Raw genomic sequence first — 24,858 nt, 5'->3', positions numbered from 1 at the left:
ACCCAGGTCTCTGGTGCTGTGAGGCAGCAGTGCTAACCACTGTGCCACCGTGCTGCCCCTGGGAGGAGCTTGTTCTTGGATTAGATTCCCTCATTCCTGAAGAAGGGCTTATGCCCGAAACATCGATTCTCCTGTTCCTTGGATGCTGCCTGACCTGCTGCGCTTTTCCAGCAACACATTTTCAGCTCTGATCTCCAGCATCTGCAGTCCTCACTTTCTCCTCTGAGATTAGATTACTTACAGTGTGGAAACAGGCCCTTCAGCCCAACAAGTCCACACCGACCCTCTGAAGAGCAACCCACCCAGATTAATGTAATTAATCCCTTACATTAATCCCTTCACCTAACACTACGGGCAATTTAGCATAGCCAATTCACCTAACCTGCACTTGTTTACAATAGTGGTAACTTAATCATCAAATTGTATCACCCTGTTATACAAGGTCTGAATGCTGAGGCAGTGAAGGAAAGAATAAGATACAACCCCTCCACTCAGATCCACTCCGACTTCCACTTATGGGAAATCCAGTCCCAGTGATCTGCAAGTGAAGAATTGATAGTTAGTCATGTGAAGATTCAGAGCAGAAACTCACGACCCACAATGGATGTCACCCTTAATTCAGGGGATTGCAGCCGATGAGGCATGAGTGATGATCAAATGGTCAGTGTTTAAGGATAAAAAACAAAAACAAATTCAGCAATTCCATATTTAGATTTTAAAATGTCATGGACATTATGAGGAATAAAACAGTTGAAGAGTTCCACTGTTTCAGCTGTTGGCTATAATAAGCTGGAGTGGGAGATGGTGCAAAGAGTGTTGCTTTCAACACTGAGAGGACAATATTCCATTGACAGTGGCAAATGGATTGTTTCAGTGTGTTAATGAATATGTAATTGTAGGATCCTGTGTAATGATTCTTTTGAGGAGAACGGACATACAATTTTATTTAATCCAGTCACTATGCAGGAAAAATATGCAACAGGAAAAACCAACAAACCCAAACAAGTAGATGCAAAGACCTCTTGGAGATGACTGCCAGGCTACTCCAACCCCTTGGCATCATGGTATCCTACCAACACACTGAAACAGCTACTGATGAACTTAAAGGCCCCTGTACCAACAACCAGCAAAACTAATGTAATTTACAAAATATCTTGCAAGGACTGTAACAAACACTACTTCAGACAGACAGGCAGAAAACTAGCCACCAGGATAGATGAACACCAACTAGCCACAAAAGACATGGAGAAAGTGAGGACTGCAGATGCTGGAGATCAGAGCTGAAAAAAGTGTTGCTGGAAAAGCGCAGCAGGTCAGGCAGCATCCAAGGAGCAGGAAAATCGACGTTTCAGGCATAAGCCTAAAAGACATGACCCACTATCACTAGTATCCTTGCATACAGATGAAGAAGGACACCACTTTGACTAGGACAACACATCCATCCTCGGACAGACTGACTAGAAACACGCACAGGGATTCTTAGATGCCTGGCATTCAAACCGGAACTCCATTAATAAATACATCGAGTTGGATCCAATTTACCTATCTCTGAGAAAAAGAACTGGAAATGATATCGCCCACCTTAACAGACCAAGACACACACAGAAAGCGGGACAGAACACCAGCACTTCACCAGAGGCTCACTGATGATGTTACCGAGCATGGTGATGAAATGTCTGAGAACGAATCTTCCAGCTTGGTGAGTAAACTAGAACCTGAACCTCAACCTGAGCTACGAATCTCAAAGGCAGGGAAAATACAGTCTGAACTTTTTGTTTTCTGTAATCAGTTTTAGTGTTGCTTACCACTGCTCCATTTTGTTAAAAGACAAAATTGGCAGTGGGCTATAATTTCTGCTGACTGAGCCCGATTAAAACACCAAGCCCGCACAGGCAGTAAACCTAATTGTACTGTGTCTCGCAATGGAAAATCAGCTTCTGAGCACTGACCAAATAAAAGCTTTAGAGAACAGGAAGCTTTGAGAATATCTACAGGACTTTTTCCACCAGAACCTCAAAGAGTTAAAATCTGTCATTTCAATGATTGTTCCAGACTACAATTAGAATTCATTACTTAACAGAATCTGTCTCACAACATAATTATCAGCAAGTGAAATAATCAAAGTGCCTATCAGTTTTATAAAGGTAATTACACCTAATCATTCTTGTACTTATTCACATGGTGCATAACAGCTGCAGTAGCAGTGGCCAAGCCTGTCATTTTGATGTGAGCACCGCTTTGTTTTCTATCATGATTGCGTAAACATTAGGATTTTGTATTTTTGGCGGTGATCCTTTCTTTCAGCTTGAAGAAGCAGTTACTCTTGAGGCTTTGTTATGCCATTAAATATTTTTAAGCTGTGCAATAGGCTGGCAGCAGCATTTGCACAGAATCTCTGTACAGTTGAACTGAGATTTAGTCTGTGCATGAATCTGGATAGGAGGAAAAATCAGAGACAGCCCTGCCTGTAGCCAAGTTCTTACACCATGAGGTCATATCGCCAGAACAGGACAGAAGAAATCCATTTGCTCCATTGAGGACATGCCAGTTGTCTGACCAGCAATCCAATCAGCCCCATTTCCTTGCTTTATCACCATTAGGCTTATAAATTTATTTCCTTTATTAGTCTATCCAATTTCATTTTTGAAATTATTGATTGTCTGTGTTTCCACCACCTTCATAGACAGTGAGTTGCATGTCATTGTCATTATGAAAAAAAAGAAAAATCTTCCTCATATCCCTTCCATGTTTGTTATTAAAAACCCTCCGTGTTTGTCCTCTCACCTTTTATCATCACCTTCTGGGAAAAGCCTCTGCTCATCTGCTTTTTCTAAACCCGTGATAATGTTGGATACCTTGATTAGATCTCACCTCCAATTACTCCAGGGAGAAAAACAATCATCTCTCCAACTGAATATGCAGCCAAATTTCCCAATCCCTGCAACCATTCTGGTAAATCTCCTGTCTACCTTCTGCAGGATCTTCACATTTTTCACAGGTAAGATAAGCAGAACTGGACTCATTGTCTGGTCATGGTCTAATCAGAGGTTTATAAAGATATCAACATAAGTTCCCTGCTTTTGCATTTATTGCCTCCATTCTGAAGCCCAAAATTCCAAAAGCTTTCATAATTGTTCGCACAGTATGTCCTGCCACCTTCAAAGATCTATGTATCTGAAGCCCCATGTTCCTTTGTCCTTGCACACCTTTTGAAGTGTGACATTAAGTATATATAAAGGAACCTCAATTATCTGAAGGACATGGACTGGGAGTATTTTGTTCAGTGAATTGAATGCTGGTTAACATAGGTAAAAACAATGACTGCAGATGCTGGAAACCAGATTCTGGATTAGTGGTGCTGGAAGAGCACAGCAGTTCAGGCAGCATCCAAGTAGCTTCGAAATCGACGTTTTGGGCAAAAGCCCTTCATCAGGAATAAAAATTATTCCTGATGAAGGGCTTTTGCCCGAAACGTCGATTTCGAAGCTACTTGGATGCTGCCTGAACTGCTGTGCTCTTCCAGCACCACTAATCCAGAATGCTGGATAACATAGTTTAGCAAAGCATCGGGACCTTGCGATCTTGTTCGGGTAATCCAAAATTCGGTTAATCGAATGCTGGATAATCAAGGTTTCTCTGTATTGCCTCTTCCTATCCATTCAGGAAAAATGCATCACACTACACATTCCATCTCCAACTTATTGCGTATTCTGCTTGCTGACGCTATGTTCTGTTCAGGCAGTTGGTATAATCCTCATTGTTTGCCACACCTTTAAGTTTGGAGAACAACCTTTTCTGATTATCCAAAAAAATACAATTCATCAAATACAATCTGCTCTTGACATAACTCAGTGTTGACTCTCCTCAACTAATGCAAATCTGTCCAAATGCTTGGTGGTTTTTCTTCTCCCTGATTATCATTTCAAACATTTTATCCACCCTTGATCTTAGATTGACCAGCCTGTAATTATTCAGACTGTGCTTTACATCTTCTCTTGAACAAGGATGTCACATCTGCCACATTCCAGTCAGTTATGCAATTACATTGGTAGAGGTCTCAGAAAAAGTCAAACTGTGCCCTGTTTTGACTAACAAGGGGTTCAAAGGGTATCAGGGTAGGCAGAAAAATGGAACTGGAGACACTCTCAGATCAGCCATGATGTTATCAAATGGCAGTGTACCCTCAAGGTACCAAGTAGTCTACTCCTCCTACAGCATAACAAAACAAAAATAAGCATGTACCCTGGCAGAATCCACTATATATCAGGAGCAATACACAAAGGCCACAAAGTTCAGATCCTTAGAACCCATTTGTTTTGGCTCCACAATGGCATCCTTGCTGCAATTCCACACTTTTTGGAATGAACTGTACTGGGTATTGTTCTAGTGAGCGCATTTTTGCGTTTGCAGGGAGTGAGAGCAGTTCTGGTCCTTTTATTTAAGGAAGGCTGGAAGTACATTGGAGATGGTTCAGAGGAGGTTTACTAATTGATATCTGGAATATATGTATTCTCTTATAGGGTTAAACAGTTTGGGCTTGTTTTCTGCAGAGTTTTTAGAAGGTTGATTGATTCAAGGAAAAAGGCTCCGGGATGGAAACCAAACCAGAAATTGATGGAACAACTCAGCAGGTCTGGCAGCATTTGTGGAGAGAAATCAGAGTTAACATTTTGGGTCATGTCACCAGCGCAGGGTGGCATTGTGGTGGAATGGTTAACCCTGCTGCCTCACAGCTCCAGAAACCAGGTTCAATTGCACCTTTGTGCAATTGTGTGGAGTTTGCACATTCTCCCCATTCTGCTTGGGATTCTTCCAGGCACTCCGGTTTCCTCCCACAGTCCAAAAATGTGCTGGTTAGGTGGATTGATCATACTAAATTTCCCAGTGTCCAGGATGTGCAGGCTAAGTGGGTTAGCTGCAGAAAATGTAGGGTTACAGGGGTAGGTGGTGGGAGGGGTGGTGGGTCTGGGTTGGATTATCTTCAGAGGATTGGTATGGACTCGATTAGCCAAATGGCCTGCTTCCACACTTTCTTAGAAAGTATTCTACGACCCTTCCTCATGACAGCATGCTGGGTCATTCGACCTGAACATTATCTCTGATTTCTCTCCACAAATTGCTCCCAGATCTACTGGGCATTTCCTGCAGCTTCTGTTTTTGTTTCTGATTTACAGCATCCACAGTTCTTTCAGGTTTTATTTAGGATCCTGAATGATTTTGACAAGGTAGACATGGATTGTCCATACTTTATAAAGTTGTCTTTACCAAGCAAGAAAATAGAATCAATACACTGAATATGATGCACTTGCTATATTTAAAATTGATAAGTCATCATTGTCAGATGAGGTGCCAAGAGTCAAAGAATGGTTGCAACACAAGTGGTAATCTGTCCCATCACATCTGTGCTATATCTCTTAAGGAAAAACTCACCAAATGCCTCATTACTGCAGTCCTTCTTTTTGTCCTTTCCTGATACTGATCCAATTGCTGTTGAAAACCTCAAAAGTTATGAATGTACCACAATCTTGGTCAGTGTATTCTGGATCAATTAATTTTAAAATCTCCATTACCTGATTTTTATATCTGAGACCTCTCATTGACGATTTGGCTTTAAAAAGATAACTCTGACTTAAAATGGCTGCAGCAACCAGCTAACCATGCATAAAGCACAAGAATTTTAGAAAACCATAATACATAGGATCAGAATCAGGCCATTCAACCCATTGAATATGCTTCACCATTCAATGAGATTGTGGCTGATCTGATTACCCTCAACTCTACTTTGCTGTCTTTTGTCCATAATCCTTGATTCTCTTACTGATTTAAAATCTGTCTACTCAATCTTGAAAGCAGTTAATGGCCCACCCTCAATAGCCATCTGCCGTAAAGATTTCCATTGATCTACTACCCCCTGAAAAAGCGAATTCCTCCCCATCTCTGTCTTAAATGTGCAATCTTTTATTCTGAGATTGTGCCCTGTGTTCCTAAACACTCCTACAAGGAAAAATAACCTTTCTGCATTTACCCTGTCAAATCCTCCACGCGTGTAGTATTTTTCAATAAGGTCATCTCTCATTCTTCTATATTCCAATAAGTACAGGCCCAAACTACTCAACTCTCCACATAAGATAGCTTCAATATAGCTAGATTTAACCAAGTGAACCCTCTCTGAACTACCTCCGATGCCAATATATCTTGCCTTAGATATGGGATCCAAAACTGTTCACAGTATTCCAGGTGTAATCTGACTAGCATCTTGTGAAGTTTTAGCAAAACATCTCTACTTTTATCCCTTTGAAGTAAAGACCAGCATTCCATTTACTTTCCCTATTATCAGTTGAACTTAAATGCTAGCTTTTTATAAAATTATGAACTCAGTGTGAAATAAATTAAACTATTTGAACTGAAAATATTATTTTATCTAAAGGCTTAAACCCAGTGTAAACTGAGGCAGATATCAAGGAACTGGAGACTCCTGTTTAAAGTTGGATGAACCTAGCAGTACATATTGAAGATGAAAGGTTACTTGCAAAAGATCCAGCTTGGAAAGACAATGAGGCCAAACTCAGGAATACACAAATGACATCTTATTCTGCACTTTTGAGCATATAAGACAGATAGAAGTATGGGTTGGATAGATTGAAGAAAGGATTAGAAGTCTCCTCTCTCTGTTTCTTCATCACCATTTCAAACAATTTGACAAAGAAAGTTAGAGATACAAACATTCACAGAGAACTCAAATCTATCTTTTATTTTGCTACTATTAATGATGTAAGCCAACTATTCATCAACTTAGTCTCAAGTTAAAATCTAACACATTAAGGGCTGATTCAAATTGCACAGCCTTTATTCCCCATCTGTAACAGACACTTTCAATTTTATATCTGTATTTTAATGTATACTTGATGTTACATTTTATTATTTTTCTTTGTGTTAGTATGTAATAAATTTATTTTTTAGATATTCTTGTGATTGGCCATTAATTTAGACGAGTACTATGTTTTAAATGAATTTAGCTTACTTTAACTGAAGTGTGATAGCAGAATGAAAAAACAACTGAGATGTCATTAAAAGAGTTATCTCTGCTCACCTATTCATAACAGCTTTAATTTGCTCTGATTTCTGCTCAGATTCTCTTGCATCATCTAGAGTCAAAATATACTTCCCCTTTTAAAAGTTGCTGCCTAGCTTGCAGAAACTTGGTCTTCACTTTCAACAAGTTTATTGCTGGCTCCTTGAAGGTAGCATTTTGAGAGTTTCATGCTAACTGCTCTGGAAGGTTTTCAAATGTTGCTGTCCAGTATTTTGGAGTCATGAAAAGGGATATTTTCTGGAATCTACGCTGTGTTTTTCTGGATCACTTGGGCACAGCGGATACAGGATAATCAGGCAGGTTAGCGTATAGGATCCTACACAGTTTTCCCTCCCACCGTTCTAACATTCACTGCTTAGAGCTGAGAAATATCTCTCCTGTGCTATGACAGTTATACTGTGGCACTTGCAGGAGGATTGCATTTTCAAAGGGCTTCATAATTTCAGATTTTTTTTCCTCAACTTGTTACTCATAACACTGAAATACCAAGCCAGATTGAAAAATCGCATCACCATGGTAACCTAATGGTTGAAGTAATAAAAAAGCACTTCTTTCATCATCAGTGCAGAACAAGATTCTGAACATGACATAGATGTAATTTGTGCTGTGAATGTGTAACACACAAATAATAGAAAAATATTAATTGAGTAGAAATTCACAATTTAAAGTATTGAGGTCATGGCAATGAAAAGTAAGTGCAGATATGAAATAATGTTGATCTTTTAATTTAAATTCCCATGAAGCAGCAATTCTGTGCAATAATGTTTCATGCGGTCTTAATTTTTTTAATAACAATTACTATCAATCTTTCCTTCCTCTCTCGGTTGACCTGCTAAAAAGGATAGACAAATGGTGTTCGGAAAAATAAAACCCGTCTGTACAGCTCGAAAAGATTCATTAAAGTATCACACCCACACCATCTCTGATTTTATTTCTGTTTTTGTGTGGAAGTTTCTGGCATCTTTTTGACATTTCTGCAATTCAAAACAAAGAATTGTAATTACTATGGGAATCATTGGGATGAATTTTATCAGACCTCTAGAAATGCGCTGGATCAGGCATGGTATGTCATGAGAAGGCAAGAGATGACATACTTATCATCCTCCTGCCTTCATCCCACCTTGTTTGTGGGGAGAAGGTGGCAAACCGATATCCTACCCAAACCTTCATGAGCAAAAATAATTTTTTTAAAGAGGAAAAACACTGACCTAAAATGGCTGCTGCTGCAATCATTTGACAAGAGTTTGAAGCGAGTTTAAGGTTGAGAGATAAGATGTTGCTTATGGAGTATTGAACTTGCAAAGACAATGGAGCCAAACTTGGGAATATGCAAATAATCCAAATTTCAGTAGCTCACTTGGCAGAGTGGAGAGAGAAGGCAAAAATGGACTTGCAGCAATTGGACCTAGAATGTTTTTTTTTTCCTCTCTGACTACTCTTATCTCTGTGGCTTAAGATACGAACTTGGTGAAAGAGTAACTTGGGAAATTAACCATTCACTAAGAGCATGTGAATTCTACAAATTTTTCAAATTCTGGGATAAAGACCAACAGTTAGAAAACTTTAGACTTAGTTTACACTTTCACAAGTCAAAGACTCAAAGAAATTTAAACTCCATCTGTTTTTTAGCTTCCCGGTTATGCTAGACTTCCTCCCCTTTCGAATCTTAATACTTTTTGAGAAATAATAATAAAACATGTCAAACACACACACTAGCAGAGTTAGAAGTTTGATTTAAAAAAAACTTCTTTCTTTTGCTCAAAAAATCTTTGGAATTGGCCCCTCATGTTATTTAGTTAACTATGTTTTAGTTGAGTTGTAATAGGTGCATGCTAAAACAAAAGTAAGAAAAGATTGTTCCAATGAATCAAAAGGGTTTTTTAAAAGGGAGCAAATTCCCCTCCTCACCTGGTCATGATCCTTCCAAATATTTCCATCGTTTTTCTTCTCTCCATTCCTGCTATCACCGCCAACACTCTATCTCCAAGATATGTGTGCTCTTCTAATCCTTAACACCTCTCATTTTAATTACTTCACCATCGGTGGTGATGACTTCAGTTGCCAAGGCCACAAGCTCTTGAATTCCCCTATTAAAAGTCTCCATCTCATGAATCACTTTTCAAGAAATTCCCTTGAAATAACCAAGCTTTTGGTCATCTCCTCTAACGTCCCCTTAACGTCACTATACAATATAAAACAGGTCATTTGGCCCAATTCTTCCATCTTGATTTCATGGTCACTTGAGCTACCTCCCAAGTTTTCTCATCTACCATCAGAGCTGTCTATTTCCTTCTCCCTCATTTCCCTGTCTAATATTCCTTTATATTCAGATAAACTATGCACTCCAACCATTCCCTGTGGTTCAATTTTCTTGCTGTTCATTTGTCAAGAGTCGTAGAGTCACACAGCACAAAAACAGACCCTTCGGTCTAACTCGTCCATACCTAACAAGTTTCCCAAACTAAACTCGTCTTACCTGCATTTGGCTCATATCCCCTTTTAAACCTTTCCTATTCATGTACTTGTCCAAATGTCTTTCAAATGTTGTGACTGTGTGCCTGTATCTACCAGTTCATTCTACATATGAACCATCATGTGAAAAAGCTGCCCCTCGGGTCCCTTTCAAATCTTTCTCCTCTATCCTTAAAAATATGGCCCCTAATTTTAAACTCCCCTACCCTCAGGAAAAGAATTAGAATTAAGTTTTATTGTCACATGTACTCAAGTGCAGAGATATATGCGCAAAATCGCCATTTCCGGCACCATCTTAGATAAAAAGATGCTTAGATACAAAATCTTAGGTATAAATTAGAAAAATAAAGAAATAAAGTTTAAAATTTCAGCATTATAGTCCTTCTAAAGCAGAGAAAGAGAGAGAAAAAAAATAAAAGCAGACAGAGCAACTAAATCCATGCTGGGTTTCACCTCGAGGCCACATTGGCTCAGCTCCCTGCTACCGATGCCATCCGAGGACTGGAGTTAAGTAGAAAGGAAAAACAAAATACTGTCTTTCCTGAACCCAAGAACCATGAATTGAACTAAGGTGCTCTTTGTCTGAATTTGTTCATTTATTTTTTCTCTTCTCTATGCCTTCTGTTCTTAAATCATCATGCCACAGCATCCACATTAAATAGTTTTCACTGTATTTTTTTTGTAAGAAATACAAGCGATAGTAAATTATTATTCTATTCTATTCTTAGCCCAAAAGAGAGGAGACACAGCCTGGATAAAAGCAAATTACTGCGGATGCAAGAATCTGAAACCAAAAGAGAAAATGCTGGAAAATCTCAACAGGTCTAGCAGCATCTGTAAGGAGAGAAAAGAGCTGAAGTTTTTTGTCTAACTGACCCTTTGTTAAAGCTCTCCTTTGACAAAGGGTCAGTTAGACTCGAAACGTCAGCTCTTTTCTCTCCTTACAGATGCTGCCAGATCTGCTGCAATTTTCCAGCATTTTCTCTTTTGGAGACACATCCTGGATTTTGTTAGTGGCATAGTGGCACTGGCCACATAATCCAGAACCCCTGTTTAGTATTCTAGGGACATGGGCTTGAATCCTATTGTGACACATGGTGGAATTTGAATTCAATTAAGTGGTGACCTAATGGTGAGCACATCATCTCTGAAGATTGCTGTGAAAACCCAACTGGTTAATGAAAGCCTTTTCAAGAAGATAATCTGCCATCTTGGTCTAGCTTACATGTTACTGAAGTCCCACAGCAATGTGACTGATTCCTAATTGCCTTTTTATCAATTACGGGTGGACAATACATGCCAATTTATTCAGCAATCCCCAAATCTATGCGCAAATAAACAAAAATCAATGGACATCCTCACTTCTGACCATACGAGGACATTAATGAAGCAGCTGAAGGGAGTAAGACCAAGGACATTACCTTGAGGAACTTCTGCAGTGATACTCTGAGACAGAGGTGATTGGTCTCCAATAGATACAACCATCTCTCTTTATGCTGGGAATGATTCAAAAGGTGAGTTTTTCCTGATACCCACTGACAGTTTTGTTAGGGATCCCTGATGTCACATTCAATAAAAGCTGTCTTGGTGTCAAGGGCAGTCATTCTCACTGCTCAGTCTAGTACACATTTCTTCATTACTATTGGTGGAAAGCTGATAGGGTCCAAAGCCATTGTAGTATCTAATGTCGTCAACTATTCTTTGATAGCATGTGGAATGAAGGCTAAAGGCTGGCATGTGAAGTACTCAAGAGATGGTCAAGGTGGATTGTCCACACAACTCTGCGAGCTGAAGATCTGTTCAAATCATTCAGCATTGTCGTTTGCACTGATATGCTGGTCTTTCCCATCATGAGGATATATGTGGAGCCACCTCTTGTTAATTACTTAAAACTACCATTCATGATTGTCTGAAACAGAACTATTGACTATCCAGCTCCCCCAACACCCAGCTCCTCAATGCCCTACCTGCCCCCCAATTTCATTGATGAATTTAAAAATTATGTTTTTGTTTTCAAACCCCACATGTTTATTTAAATTGTGAAGAACAGTGGTACTAGCCCTCGTCCGTGCATGGCTCTGTCATTTATTTTGTAATGCCTTGGTTAAAAGCACAAGTTGTCATTGATGTTGTCAGGATCTCTATCCTTCCATGTTTAGGGCAAGTCTAAAGAAAACGTCAGTTGTGACACCAACATTTTTGTCTTTCAAAAGAAAAATACATACATAGTTCTTATCTCTGCAGAAGCTGGCAGACATAACAAACAGCCTAAATAACTGGCTGGATTGAAATCTTTGCTGCAATTGATACAGTATTATTTACCATTAATATCCTGCATTTTGGACCCTTCATAAATGTACTAGAAATCAAAAACGTAATAATGCTGCAAATCTAGTGTCTGTCTGTTCTTAATAGATGCCAGGGTTGCTTATGTACATGGAAATGGAAATCGTTTAAACCTGTCCACAAAGATTGTCAGCTATATTTTCAATATAATTTTCTTGCCTTCCTCTACAACCTTGGCTGATAGCAGAGTTGACCTTTTCATATGTGAATGTTGGAGAAAGTTAGCGAGCAATCCACAGTGACTTTTGCTTGGTCATTTCACCTATTTCTATGGGGAAATCCTTTGATTTCTGGCTCAGCCAAGAATGATGTCCCCATTCTGGTTAAAGATCTGAAAAAAAACACACTAAAGAACTGCAGACGCTATAAACCAGAGACATAAACAGAAATTGCTGGAAAAACTCAGCAGTTAACGTTGAGTAAACTGAACGTTCTGAAGAAGGGCCTCTGGACTCAAAATGTTAACTCTGCTTTCTTTCTGGAGATGTTGCCATACCCTGCTGAGTTTTTTTCTAGCAATTTCTGTTTCTGGTTCAACATCTTCCTTGTTTGCTATTTGTGAACTTGCTACAAATAGTGAATAGAGAAAATCTTCCCACAGTGTGTGTGAAGTTGAAACTGTGTAACTATATCCTTCAATATGCTATATGGACACAACAGCCTTGGACACAGCATTTCTATTGAACGAGCACTATAATGTCACTCCCTGTGAACCTTATATTCACAGAGGTGACTGCAAAATTGAGGATGGATAGCGTTATGGAGAAATATTCTACGTACTTTATTTTATAACAATTAAATTGAATATATGATATTAAGTTTTATTTTCCTAACTTAATTATTAATTCAAATGTGATCTATGATGTAGAATACAAATCTACCCACTATTACCCACTATTGTTAACCCACTATATTAATACAAAGTAGGTAGTAAGAGCTGGAGAGGGTCCTCACTGAGACAACAAGGGTGATACTTAGAGCAGATGGGTTACCAAATGAGGCCTATGTACTGGTGTTTATTATGAAAGAGGAATCTGAAAAAACTATTCGACAAAAGAAACAATGGATAGTATGAAACTGAAAGGGTGAAGGTATTGGAAAGTCTGGCTATGCTTAATGTAGATAAGTCATTGATCCAGATATCTTGCAAAGCAGATTGCTAAAGGATGTCAGAATAGAGAAAGCAGAAGAGTTCCCATTAATATTTCATTTTTTCAATATGGGAAAGGTGCCAGAGAATTGAAAAGTGGCAAATGGTATTCAAGAATGGGTACATGGACAGCTGTAGCAACTACAGACCAGTTAGTTTAGCATCAGGGATAAACCCAAAATTGGAGCAAAGAAATCAACGGGCATTTAGAGATTTTTTGGTGTTAGTTAGGTAAAGCCAATATAGATTCATAAGACAGATTGTACTTGACTATTATAAATTGAATTATTTGATGAAATAATTTAGATCATAGTTGATGAAAGGAATGTGATTTATGTCGATTGTACGGATTTGAAGAGAGCATTTGATAGGGTGTCACGTAAATAGCTTGTTAACAAGACTTGAGGAATCGGAAAGTCGATGCGCAATGGGATTAAAAAAACTAAGTTAAAGACAGAAAGCAATGAGTCATTGCAGTTTCTCAGTGTGGGGAAATTAGATTCCTTACAGTATGGAAACAGGCCAATTTGGCCTAACAAGTCCACACTGACCCTCTGAAGAGTAACCCACCCAGACCCTATATTTACCCCTAACTAATGCACCTAACACTATGGACAATTTAGCATGACCAATTCACCTAACCTGCACACTTTGGATTGTGGGAGGAAACCAGAGCACCCAGAGGAAACCCACACAGACATAGGGTGAATGTGCAAACTGCTCACAGTTACCTGAGGTGGGAATCGAACCCAGGTCCCTGGCTCTATGAAGCAACCATGCCAACTGCTGAGCCACCATGCCGCCCCTGAGGATGTTAAATAATGACATTCCCCAGAGGCCAGTGCAAGGTACACTATCTTTTTTGTTTTGTATAAACTACTTTTATCTTGTAATATGGAGTAAAATTTCAAAATTTGTAGATAATAGTCAACTTGGAGGAATGGCAAACAGTAAGGTTGATATAGTGCCTGCAATAGGATATAGATAGTTTAGTAGGATGGGTCAACAAATGACTGATGAACTTTACTATAAATAAGTGTGAAGGTGATGCATTTTGAAAGGAGGAAAGGAAAAAGACAATATCAACTTAATGGCAAAAATCTGAGAAGTTTGCAGAAACAGAGGGACCTTCGGGTGTTTGTGGATCAATATGCCGAAAATATTGAGAAACTGATTAGCAAAACATATGGCATCATGTACCTTATATGCAGTTTTATTGAGTACAAAATGAAGTTATGCTGAACCTGTATGAAACTCCAGTTAGACACCAAACAAAACCTTGCATCCAACTTTGGCTACCACGTTTTGGGAAAGATGTCAATCTCCTTGGGTGGGCACAGAGGAAATTTTTACACAAGTGGATCCAGGAATGGGGGTTAGGGGTGGCTTTGTTCGAAGGTCAGATTGGAAGTGTTAGCATTGTTCTGCTGGAAGCAAAGGAGATTGGAGGGACACTTGATGAAGGTGTTATAAGCTAATGATAGACTTTGGTGAGGCAAATATGGAAAATCTCTACCCATTAACTGATTGTGTCCCCTAGTTCTTGCACAGTTTTCAGATTTTGAGCAAATGACAGAGAGGAAATTTGAGGAGAAACTTTGGGACACAGTGAGTGGAAACATGGAAATTCCAACCCACCAGGGTTGGTGCAAGTGAAAATCATCAATGATTTCAAAAGGAAGCAGACTAGCCACTTAAAGGAATACATCTGTAGAGCTGCAGGGATTGGGCTATTAGATTAGCCTTCTTGTAAGGTATAAATTTTATGGTGTAACACTTCGGACTCAGAATAAATCATTCTTTTAATTTTGATTTAGATTCCTGATTTTATTTTCAAATGCTGCTGCAGTCATTATTCTGTGCCATAAAAGTATCACAATAAATCCTTTGCTCTTTCACATAACTACATAATAATGAATACTTTCTGAGTAGTATGTCTTTACTACATCTAATCTTCAGTCAAGTGACTAGAAATGATCTTTGCTTCTTCTTTGTATTCACAGATGAACAGACCAATCCAGGTGAAGCCGGCGGACAGTGAGAGCAGAGGAGGTAGTTGTCTTTATTGCTCCAAGTCTGGTGCTGACTTTATTTTATTCATTGTTGCTCAGTTTCTGAGGCAAGGATGCATTAAATCAAATATTCAGTTGAGGGCCATTGTGTTTTCTCTTCTATAAGTACACCTGCCCTCAGTTTTATTGTAGTTGCTGTTCTCCATATAAAGGCGGTGTCCACTTATTCCAAATCTACTTGTTATTTTCAGTCAGTTCTGTGTGTTAACTTAACTAGCGATCACAGCATATTTGGATAGATTTAGAACTTTAGTAAATGGATTACTCGAGTTGTGAAGAATAATACATCGAGAGATATGCAAACAAAGAGATAAAGAAAGTTACAATCTCAGAAGCCATATTTGTGCAAATCCAAAAGCACATCACTATCATTAAGTTCTCTGGCGATTTTATTAAATATTTTTAAAAGACAGCATGAAATGTGCCCCTCACAGCAGTACTCTGTAAAGACATTGAAGGAGTTACATTAAATATATAGGTGGATATTTACTGACCAAAACTGGCTTTGTTGAAGAAAATGGCTTGAAGGCATTTTTCAAAACATTTCAAGACATCAGGATAGCAATACATATTTGTAAATCTGGTAGCTTGTGGTAACATCTTGCATAGTTATTTCATCAAAGGCTCATGCCTTGACTGCTCTGAACAATTTCATGGCATCTCCATGTGCTTTGGAGCTGAATATATGTTCTAAGCACTAAAATGAAAATAAGAATTTCATTGGAGAATTTAAATGCTAGAAAATCTTTAAGTTCTCATAGCAGTTATTGTCACTGAAGAGATTGTATGTATTGCTTTTCCAGATCATCTTTTCCAGAACCTTCATTTGTTTCTCCTATTTTCCATTTGGTTAAATTTCACGATTGCCTAACATAGTGCTTAATAAAGGAGTTCAAGAACAACAGCGTGCAGTTTCAATCCTCTTTCACAAATTTATTTCCAGTCTGTCTTCCTGATTTGTAGCATGTGTCAGGGTTTAGATTTTCAATTCCTACATCAAGTGACAAAGAGCTTTCAAAGTGTCTCCTTTGAGTAACTAACTACTAAGAATTTTGCATGTTTCAAAGTTAGCATGTGATATGTATCATAATCTCAGTATGGGAAATGGCAACAGGATTTTTGTTTCCTACTGCACTACAGTAGCAGGAAAATTGTATCTTCTTCATTATGCCATCTTTTCCTGTCAGCTGATTGAATAATGATGATTTTGGTCTAATATCAGAGTCATAATAAATTGCTTTGCTTTACAAGATGTGGAGGAGCTGGTGTTGGACTGGGGTGGACAAAATTAAAAATCACAACACCAGGTTATAGTCCAAAAGGTTTATTTGGAAGTACTAGCTTTCGGAGCGCTGCACCTTAATGAAGGAGCAGCACTCCAAAAGCTAGTATTTCCAAATAAACCTGCTGGACTATAACCTGGTCATCTGTGATTTTTAACTTTGTTTTTCAAGTGTTACTGGGCACCAGTAATCCTGTTCATAATCATTATCATACAACTTTATGAAATTTGAAATATTGCAATTTATGTATGTAATATCCTTAATAAAAAAACAATTAAGTTCCAAGATTTACTGAGTTGGTTAAGAAAGCAATTGGATTGTCCATTGTGAAGGAGAGTTTGACGACAGAGGACTTCTGCACTTTGTTCAAATATTGGAACAGATAGTTACTGGGATCACTGGGAAAGTCTTCCATAGCTTCCCAATGTAGTGATTGTAATGAGGTCAGCCAGGTGAACCTCATAGAAAATGTGTTCCATGATTGGGGATAATAATCTGCTCCCATCAGCAAGCCCTAGCTGACAGATAACACGAGGAGTGTCAGACGTTCTGACACACTGAGAGCTAACTCTGAGGGAGCTGGACCCGTGTCAAGGGCTTTCCACATACAAACAAACTTGGTGATGGGGTACCATTCACTGTGGAGTTATTTCATCCATTATCTTCTCAGGATTTTGAGCATATTCTGCAACATAATTCCCTGGTCACTCTTGGGCTTCCATTCAGTATGATTCTTGCACTGCATATGATTCAGCTCTAAAACAGTCCTCCCAACAGAGGGAAGAAAGATAATGAATCTTTTAAAATCTCAATTGTCCAATAATGACCACAAATCTCCAACTGTAGTCAAAAAAGCTTGTTTTTGGTCTGCTAATGGTCATTGCCTTGGAGCCACTTTGATTTCCCAGTTGTCCCTTGGGGTAAGTGCATGTAGGATTATAGGCTGCCTGCCCCAATAAGGAAATGACAATAGAATGGAATTCTATTCAAATATCACAGTTCTGTTTAGGTGTATTGCTTGTATATCTAGAACAGACAGAGCTCATATTTACTTTTTAATTTTACCCTGTATACTAGGAATCTGTGTAGTTCATATCAATGAAATCCTCTTTAGCAATAGTTTATGACAAAATTCTCAACAAACAAGGGTTACTTTTTAATTAGAATGTCTTTAACACCCTGAATGTATTCTATGTTTACATATGTGCAATGCACCATTTGTGCAGAACAGGTTAAAAGTATGAACAGTAAAAAGAAACGCCTCATTGATCACTCTGCTTAATATTTTAAAAATAATATAATGAACATGATACTGTGCCCCAATTGCTGAAAAGCCAGATCCTATTTTCTGAGCAGTCCAAAGGCCAGTGTTCCAGAGTAGGACAAAGAATGTACTTCAGAAATGTTCTGAAGCCCTCCTTGAAGTGCAGCTACATTCCCATTGATGATGGGAAGGAGCTTGCTACTAATAATTTAGAATAGCTGCATCATTCTTTGAGTCCAAATATCTTCATGGTGAGGCATAGCAGTGGCAGAGAAGTAAGGAAAGGAAGCAAATGGTGAACTCCAGATCGTGGGATATCTTGCCCCATGTCCCAGAGTTCTACAGGTTATGAATCTGCCTGTTCAGTATTATGAAGACCCATGGCAGTAACTCGCAAATCCTGAGTAGACATCATACTCCGAATTGATGCAAAACTGACAACAATCAGACGATACAAAGTTTTGATTATATTTTGAAATGATTGTAAATTGTAGGAAGAAAAGAATGAGAGGACTATTTCCAGACTAATTTCCAGACTATCAAATCCTCTGAAATAAGCAGAAGTGCAAGACAATGGATGTGGAGTTGGCTCCGATTAACTTGGGAAACCTTGTGAAAAGTTTTAACTTTAAACTAAGTGAAAACTATAAAGTTATGGAAGTACATTTCCAACGTATCACAAAGATGTTGTGAAACTTGAAAGAGTTCAGAAAAGATTTACAAGGATTAGATTAGATTCCCTACAGTGTGGAACAGCCCCTTCAGCCCAACAAGTCCACACCAATCTCTGAAGAGTAACCCACCCCCTCTGACTAATGCACCTAACACTGTGGCCAATTCACCTAACCTGCACATCTTTGGACTGTGGGAGGAAACCAGAGCACCCGAAGGAAACGCACACAGACACTGGGAGAATGTTCAAACTCCACACGGAAAGTTGCCCAAGGTTGGAATTGAATCTGGTACCTTGGTGCTGTACACTCCTATGACTCTATGACTCTATAAGATGTTGAACAATGATTCTGTGGACTTCACTAGAAAGAAAGTTGACACAGTAAAACATCAGCTGCAAATTCATCGTTACCCTGTTTCTCAGAGTTGGAATTTCACCCCCAGTGAGTCGTAATCAACACACAATTAGATTATAGGTAGCAAATAAAATGCTTGAATAGTTGGAGTTCAGATGGAACAATAAGGGAAAGAGTGAAGGAACATTGACCACATTGGTAAATGTATATTTGATAAAATAGGGTGGTGGAAGGAGAATGGTTATACATGCTTTGATTTTGAGAATTGATTTAATCACAGCAGTTATTTTCTATGGTATAGCATCCCGTGGGTCATTAACTGGTAATGATGATATCCTTATAACTTCTTAGTCTTTACTCTGTACTTCAGTGCTACTTTGAACTGCCATTACCAGAGATCCCATTTTACAAAGACCATTATATATTAGCAAAACTTACAAGTAACTCAAAGAGTAAAAAGCCATCACTTTATATCTTTTATGGCATCATCCCAGGCAATTGACTGCATTGCAGGCTTTATTACCTTGGTCAAAAGATTCAGTGTTTTCAACATAATTAGTAATGAATGAAGGCACATAATAGGCAGCTGTATCAACTATGACACAGTGCAATGGTCACTTAAAGCCTTTCAAAGTGGAAGAAGGTTAGACTATAGATGGCATGTATGTCTGGAGCCATCATAATGAGACAATTGTACATACATTTTTGATAGATTATGCATTTTAGATATTGACTGACTGGTAAGCATTAGGTCCAGCAGGATCTGGCATCTCAAAAATGTTATTAGAATTTGAGAGTGTTAGGAAGAGTTAACTGAGTTAGAAGTATGTGTCTTCTATGCAGGACTGTGATTCAACGCTTTGTCCATCAACGACACCACAGCTATTGGCTCATGGACACTTTTTCCCGCAGAGCTTTCAGCCCACTCAGTTGATTTTCTTTTTGACTTTTCCCAGCATCATCCTTGTCTCATGTCAACCTTAGTTTTAACATCAGCCAAAGTGTTGCTTGCACATGTAAACAGGTGGTTGACACACCCATCAGCACAACCTGTTTTCTCTATTTCATGGTTAATGGTCAATTGCTGGACTTTAGGATTTCTTTTGTCATTTGAAAAAATTGAAGTGTGCATCCACATTATGTAAAGACTTTTCAACAAAATGCTTTTCCCATTTTGCAGCAATTTATCTAAATGTTCCCAACTATTTTACATACCCACAACAGGTCTTGGCAGCATCAGCTGTTGACACATGACTGACTTAGCTGCTGTAGAGAGCCCCCAGCAACATACTGAATATGGGAGACATCATGGTGCTTCTACTACAATAACACCAGTTACAGATGCATTGGTGGATTCAGCCCTTTTCTAGATTAGATAAGTGCAAAACCTATCACTCCTCCTTCATGCGGAAACCCAACTGTTTTAGTCATGGTTGTTCAGAAAGGCTTGAAGTTGCTTCCTTTATGAAACACAGCTGCTTTGAACAGCGACATGTTCCCAATGTAAGTATGGAACTTGTTGGATTATGTGCCATAACCATTGAATTCAATTGATTTTAATCACCATTTTTAATTCATCAAAAATAGTTACTGATGTGATCAAAAATCATATAACATGCAATAACTTTCTAAATTAAGGAACTACGGGCTAAACCCTGAGACTGAGTCATGCTAAGTTTCCAGAGAGATTTCTGTTGTGAGGCTAAGTGAGTTTTCTCATCGTATCTTATCAAGTTCACTTCATACCTATCCCCCTCCTCAAGTGTTTCTCATGTTCAATTGCAGTTCCATCTTATCATGCAGCATTCCCAGTGGCCTGTCAGTGATTATCCCTGAAATTGCCAGCATCTCTTTCACCTACACCATCTTCAAAAGCCTGGTGTGCGTCTGGATAAGCATTACCCACCGGAGCTGCTCTGCAAGGTTCCTGACCTTTGTCCTGGGCAAGGCAGGTAGGGGGAGATCGGTACCCCAGAGGTGCTGATGAAAAAATTCCTAGATTATCAACATCCTGAGGGTTACTATTGATAAGAAACTGAACTGAACTATAGAACACAGAACATTACAGCGCAGTACAGGCCCTTCGACCCTCGATGTTGCGCCGACCTGTCATACCAATCTGAAGCCCATCTAACCTAGACTATTCATGTATGTCCATATGCTTGTCCAATGACAACTTAAATGCACTTAACATTGGCGAATCTACTACCATTGCAGGCAAAGCATTCCATCCCCTTACTATTCTGAATAAAGAAACTACCTCTGACATCTGTCCTATATCTATGACCCCTCAATTTAAAGCTATGCCCCCTCATGCTCGCTGTTACCATACTTGGAAAAAGGCTCTCCCTGTCCACCTTATCTAACCCTCTGATTATCTTATATGTCTATTAAGTCACCTCTTAACCTTCTTCTGTCCAATGAAAACAGCCTCAAGTCCCTCAGCCTTTCCTCGTAAGACCTCCCCTCCATACCAGGCAACATGCTAGTAAATCTCTTCTGCATCCTTTCCAAAGCTTCCATATCCTCTTTATAATGTGGTGACCAGAACTGTACACAATACTCCAAGTGTGGCCACACCAGAGTTTTGTACAGCTGTGGCATAACCTCATAGTTCTGGAACTCGAACCCTCTATTAATAAAAGCTCCCATCCTGACACTTTCCCCTGCCACCGCAGGAACTGTAAAACCTGCGCCCACACCTCCTCCCTCACTTCTATCCAAGGCCCTAAAGGAGCCTTCCACATCCATCAAAGTTTTACTTGCACATCCACTAATATAATTTATTGTATCCGTTGCTCCCGATGTGGTCTCCTCTACATTGGGGAAACTGGGCGCCTCCTATCAGAGCGCTTTAGGGAACATCTCCGGGACACCCGCACCAATCAACCACACCGCCCCGTGGCCCAACATTTCAACTCCCCCTCCCACTCTGCTGAGGACATGGAGGTCCTGGGCCTCCTTCACCGCCGCTCCCTCACCACCAGACGCCTGGAGGAAGAACGCCTCATATTCCGCCTCGGAACACTTCAACCCCAGGGCGTCAATGTGGACTTCAACAGTTTCCTCATTTCCCCTTCCCCCACCTCACCCTAGTTCTAAACTTCCAGCTCAACACTGTCCCCATGACTTGTCCGGACTTGTCCGACCTGCCTATCTCCTTTTCCACCTATCCACTCCACCCTCTCCTCCCTGACCTATCACCTTCATCCGCTCCCCCACTCACCCATTGTACTCTATGCTACTTTCTCCCCATCCCCACCCTCCTCTAGCTTATCTCTCCACGCTTCAGGCTCACTACCTTTATTCCTGATGAAGATCTTTTGCCAGAAACGTCGATTTCAAAGCTCCTTGGATGCTGCCTGAACTGCTGTGCTCTTCCAGCACCACTAATCCAGAATCTGGTTTCCAGCATCTGCAGTCATTGTTTTTACCACCGAGATATCTCTGCTCATCTACACTACCAAGAATCTTACCATTAGCCCAGTACTTTGCATTCCGGTTACTCCGACCAAAGTGAATCACCTCACACTCGTCCGCATTAAACTCCATTTGCCACCTCTCAGCCCAGCTCTGCAGCTTATCTATGTCTCTCTGTAACCTACTACATCCTTGGTCACTATCCACAACTCCCCCGACCTTAGTGTCGTCTACAAATTTACTAACCCACCCTTCTAAGCCCTCATCCAGGTCATTTATAAAAAATGACGAACAGCAGTGGACCCAACACCCCCCCATGCCGTACACCACTAGTAACTGGACTCCAGGATGAACATTTCCCATCAACCACCACCCTGTCTTCTTTCAGCAAGCCAATTACTGATCCAAACTGCTATATCTCCCACAATCCCATTCCTCCGCATTTTGTACCATCGCCCACTGTGGGGAACCTTATCGAACACCTTGCTGAAATTCATATACACCACATCAACTGGTTTACTCTCATCTACCTGTTTGGTCACCTTTTCAAAGAAGAAATACAGTAGCCACAAAAGCAGGTCAAAAGCTAGGATACTGCAGCAAGTAACTCATCTCCTGACTTCCCAAAGTCTGCCTACCATCTACAAGGCAAAAATCAGGTTGTGATTTCCTAGATGAGTGCACCCCCAACCATACTCAAGAAGCCTGACACCATCCAGGACAAAGCAGCCCACTTGATTGGCACCACATCCACAGCTGTCCACTCCATCTACCACTGATGCTCAGTAGCAGCAGTGTGTACTTTCTACAAGATGCACTGCAGAAATTCATCAAAGATCTTTAGACGGCACCTTCCAAACCCACCATCACTTCCATCTAGAAAGACATGGACAGCAGATACATGGGAATACAATGACTTGCACATTCCCCACAGCCTGACTTGGAAACATATCACTGTTCCTTCACTGGTTGCTGTCAAAGTCCTGGACATCTAAACCACAGGGCATTCTGGGTCAACTTACAGCATATGAACTGTAACGATTCAGGAATGCAGCTCGCCACAACCTTCTCAAGGGCAACCAAGGGCAGGGATTAAATGCTGACCTGCCAGCAAAATCCACACCCGACAAATGAATTAAAAAAAACTCAGGATGAGTGGTGAGTTGCCTATCATCCCTCTCATTTCATCTGGAGAGCATCCTTACTCTTTCTGCTCCAAGTGGCTGACTGACTATTTCCAAACCTTTAGACTAAGCTTGTTGGCTGCCCTTGATTTACTGTGACTGAGCAAAGGCCATGTTTCCCTTGAGTTGACTCATACCTCCTGACAACCAATACAACTTCCTGGTTTTGTGTCTGTGTTAAATGACAAGGTAAGACATCTTCCTTCCCATGTATCCGCTCCACCTTCCTCTCTGACCTATCCCCATTAACCCCTCCTCCATCTACCTATGACACTCTCAGCTGCAACTGCTCCCCCCCCCCATTTATCTCACCACCCCCTCAGCTCATGGCCTCATTCCCAATGAAGGGCTTTTTGCCCGAAACTTTGATTCTCCTGCTCCTGCTGTGCTTTTCCAGCGCCACACTCAAGACTCAAGTCATATCAACTTGGTATCTCTTCCTGCAGGGGCAAAGTTCAAAAATGCAAAGCATGGTTGCTGTAAACATCCAGGTAGGCTCAGAGTCTGTGTGCCATATGACAACAAATAAAAAGATGTGGCGTGATCCAGTCCATGAACTGAGTACATATCCCTGAGTGCACAGTGTGCTTACTGCCTCATTACAATAGTTGCAGTGCAGCTGAAGTACAGAACTGTACAATAAGTGGATCAGAGATGGATCATGAGGTTTTTCAGAGGCTAGCACACTGTCAGATATCAGTGTCTGTGGTTGATGTCCATGAAACGTGCAATGGGATGTTAGTGCTTAGTGTCCAACACAAAGGTCTTTGGAGCAAATAGTCAGCTGGATTTGCCAGTATCCTCTCAGGTTGCCATGGCAAGTCTTCTCCATGTCTAATTCTTTTGGGGAGTTTAATGAGATAGAAAGCTGAATATTAATGAGGTGAATTTAAGCCATTAACAAAGTGTTTAATAAACAATAATCCCCATAATTTGAAACTCGCCATTACCTAGTGAGAAACTCAAAATATGTCACTTGTGAACAACACAGAAAATGGAGCCAAATGCTCCTGGAATCGAGAAAGGTTTTGCTGGTCTTCTAATCCAGATGCCACAATCTCACCATAGCACACGTTGCTTAGACCCTGATAAGATTCTGCACTACATTTTAATTCCATGTCTTATTTTGACTTTACCATAAGTAAGTTAAACAAAAAAAACTGCAATCTCTACTTTGAACATCATTTTAATATAAAATCATAAATTAAATGACATCACCTGTCCAGCATCAAAGTACAGTCAAATGGAACCCATTTCAGAATCAAAGCTGCAGTGCTGCAGCTCTCTCTATGCCCCATGTTGACTTCAAGCATGACTCAGTCCCAGTGTACCCTGTAGAGTTTCATGTTAATGATAATTGTTGAATAATCAATTGCTTATCAGAGATTAATTAACTCCATCAATTAGTTTATTTAAAACCGTAAAATATATTGCAAGTTTTGAAGCAGATATAACACCAAACCAGCTCCAGACAAGTTACCAAGATAGGTACATTGGCAAATTATCAACAGGTTATAAAGACTCTGAGGCTCAATTACTATTGTCA

The 24,858-nt window shown here is 39.8% G+C and overlaps 1 protein-coding gene across 14 annotated transcripts in view; it reads left to right on the top strand.

Moving 5' to 3' along the window:
• The window catches only part of celf4 (CUGBP, Elav-like family member 4), a 1,199,286-nt gene that overhangs the window by 511,536 nt on the left and 662,892 nt on the right, over positions 1-24,858 (top strand). For all 14 annotated transcript variants that reach the window (XR_011960940.1, XR_011960939.1, XM_072573094.1 and 11 more), the window contains exon 3: positions 15,065-15,113. Coding sequence is in view for 12 of the 14 variants with exons in the window: in XM_072573094.1 (XP_072429195.1) it covers positions 15,065-15,113 (49 nt within the window). In the remaining 2 variants the exon portion in view is untranslated. The remainder of the gene's footprint in view (positions 1-15,064; positions 15,114-24,858) is intronic.

Source organism: Chiloscyllium punctatum, chromosome 1, assembly GCF_047496795.1.
Source record: "Chiloscyllium punctatum isolate Juve2018m chromosome 1, sChiPun1.3, whole genome shotgun sequence".
Lineage (NCBI taxonomy): Eukaryota > Metazoa > Chordata > Chondrichthyes > Orectolobiformes > Hemiscylliidae > Chiloscyllium > Chiloscyllium punctatum.
Note: the sequence above shows the minus strand (reverse complement) of the source record. Positions and strands in the feature narration are given on the sequence as shown.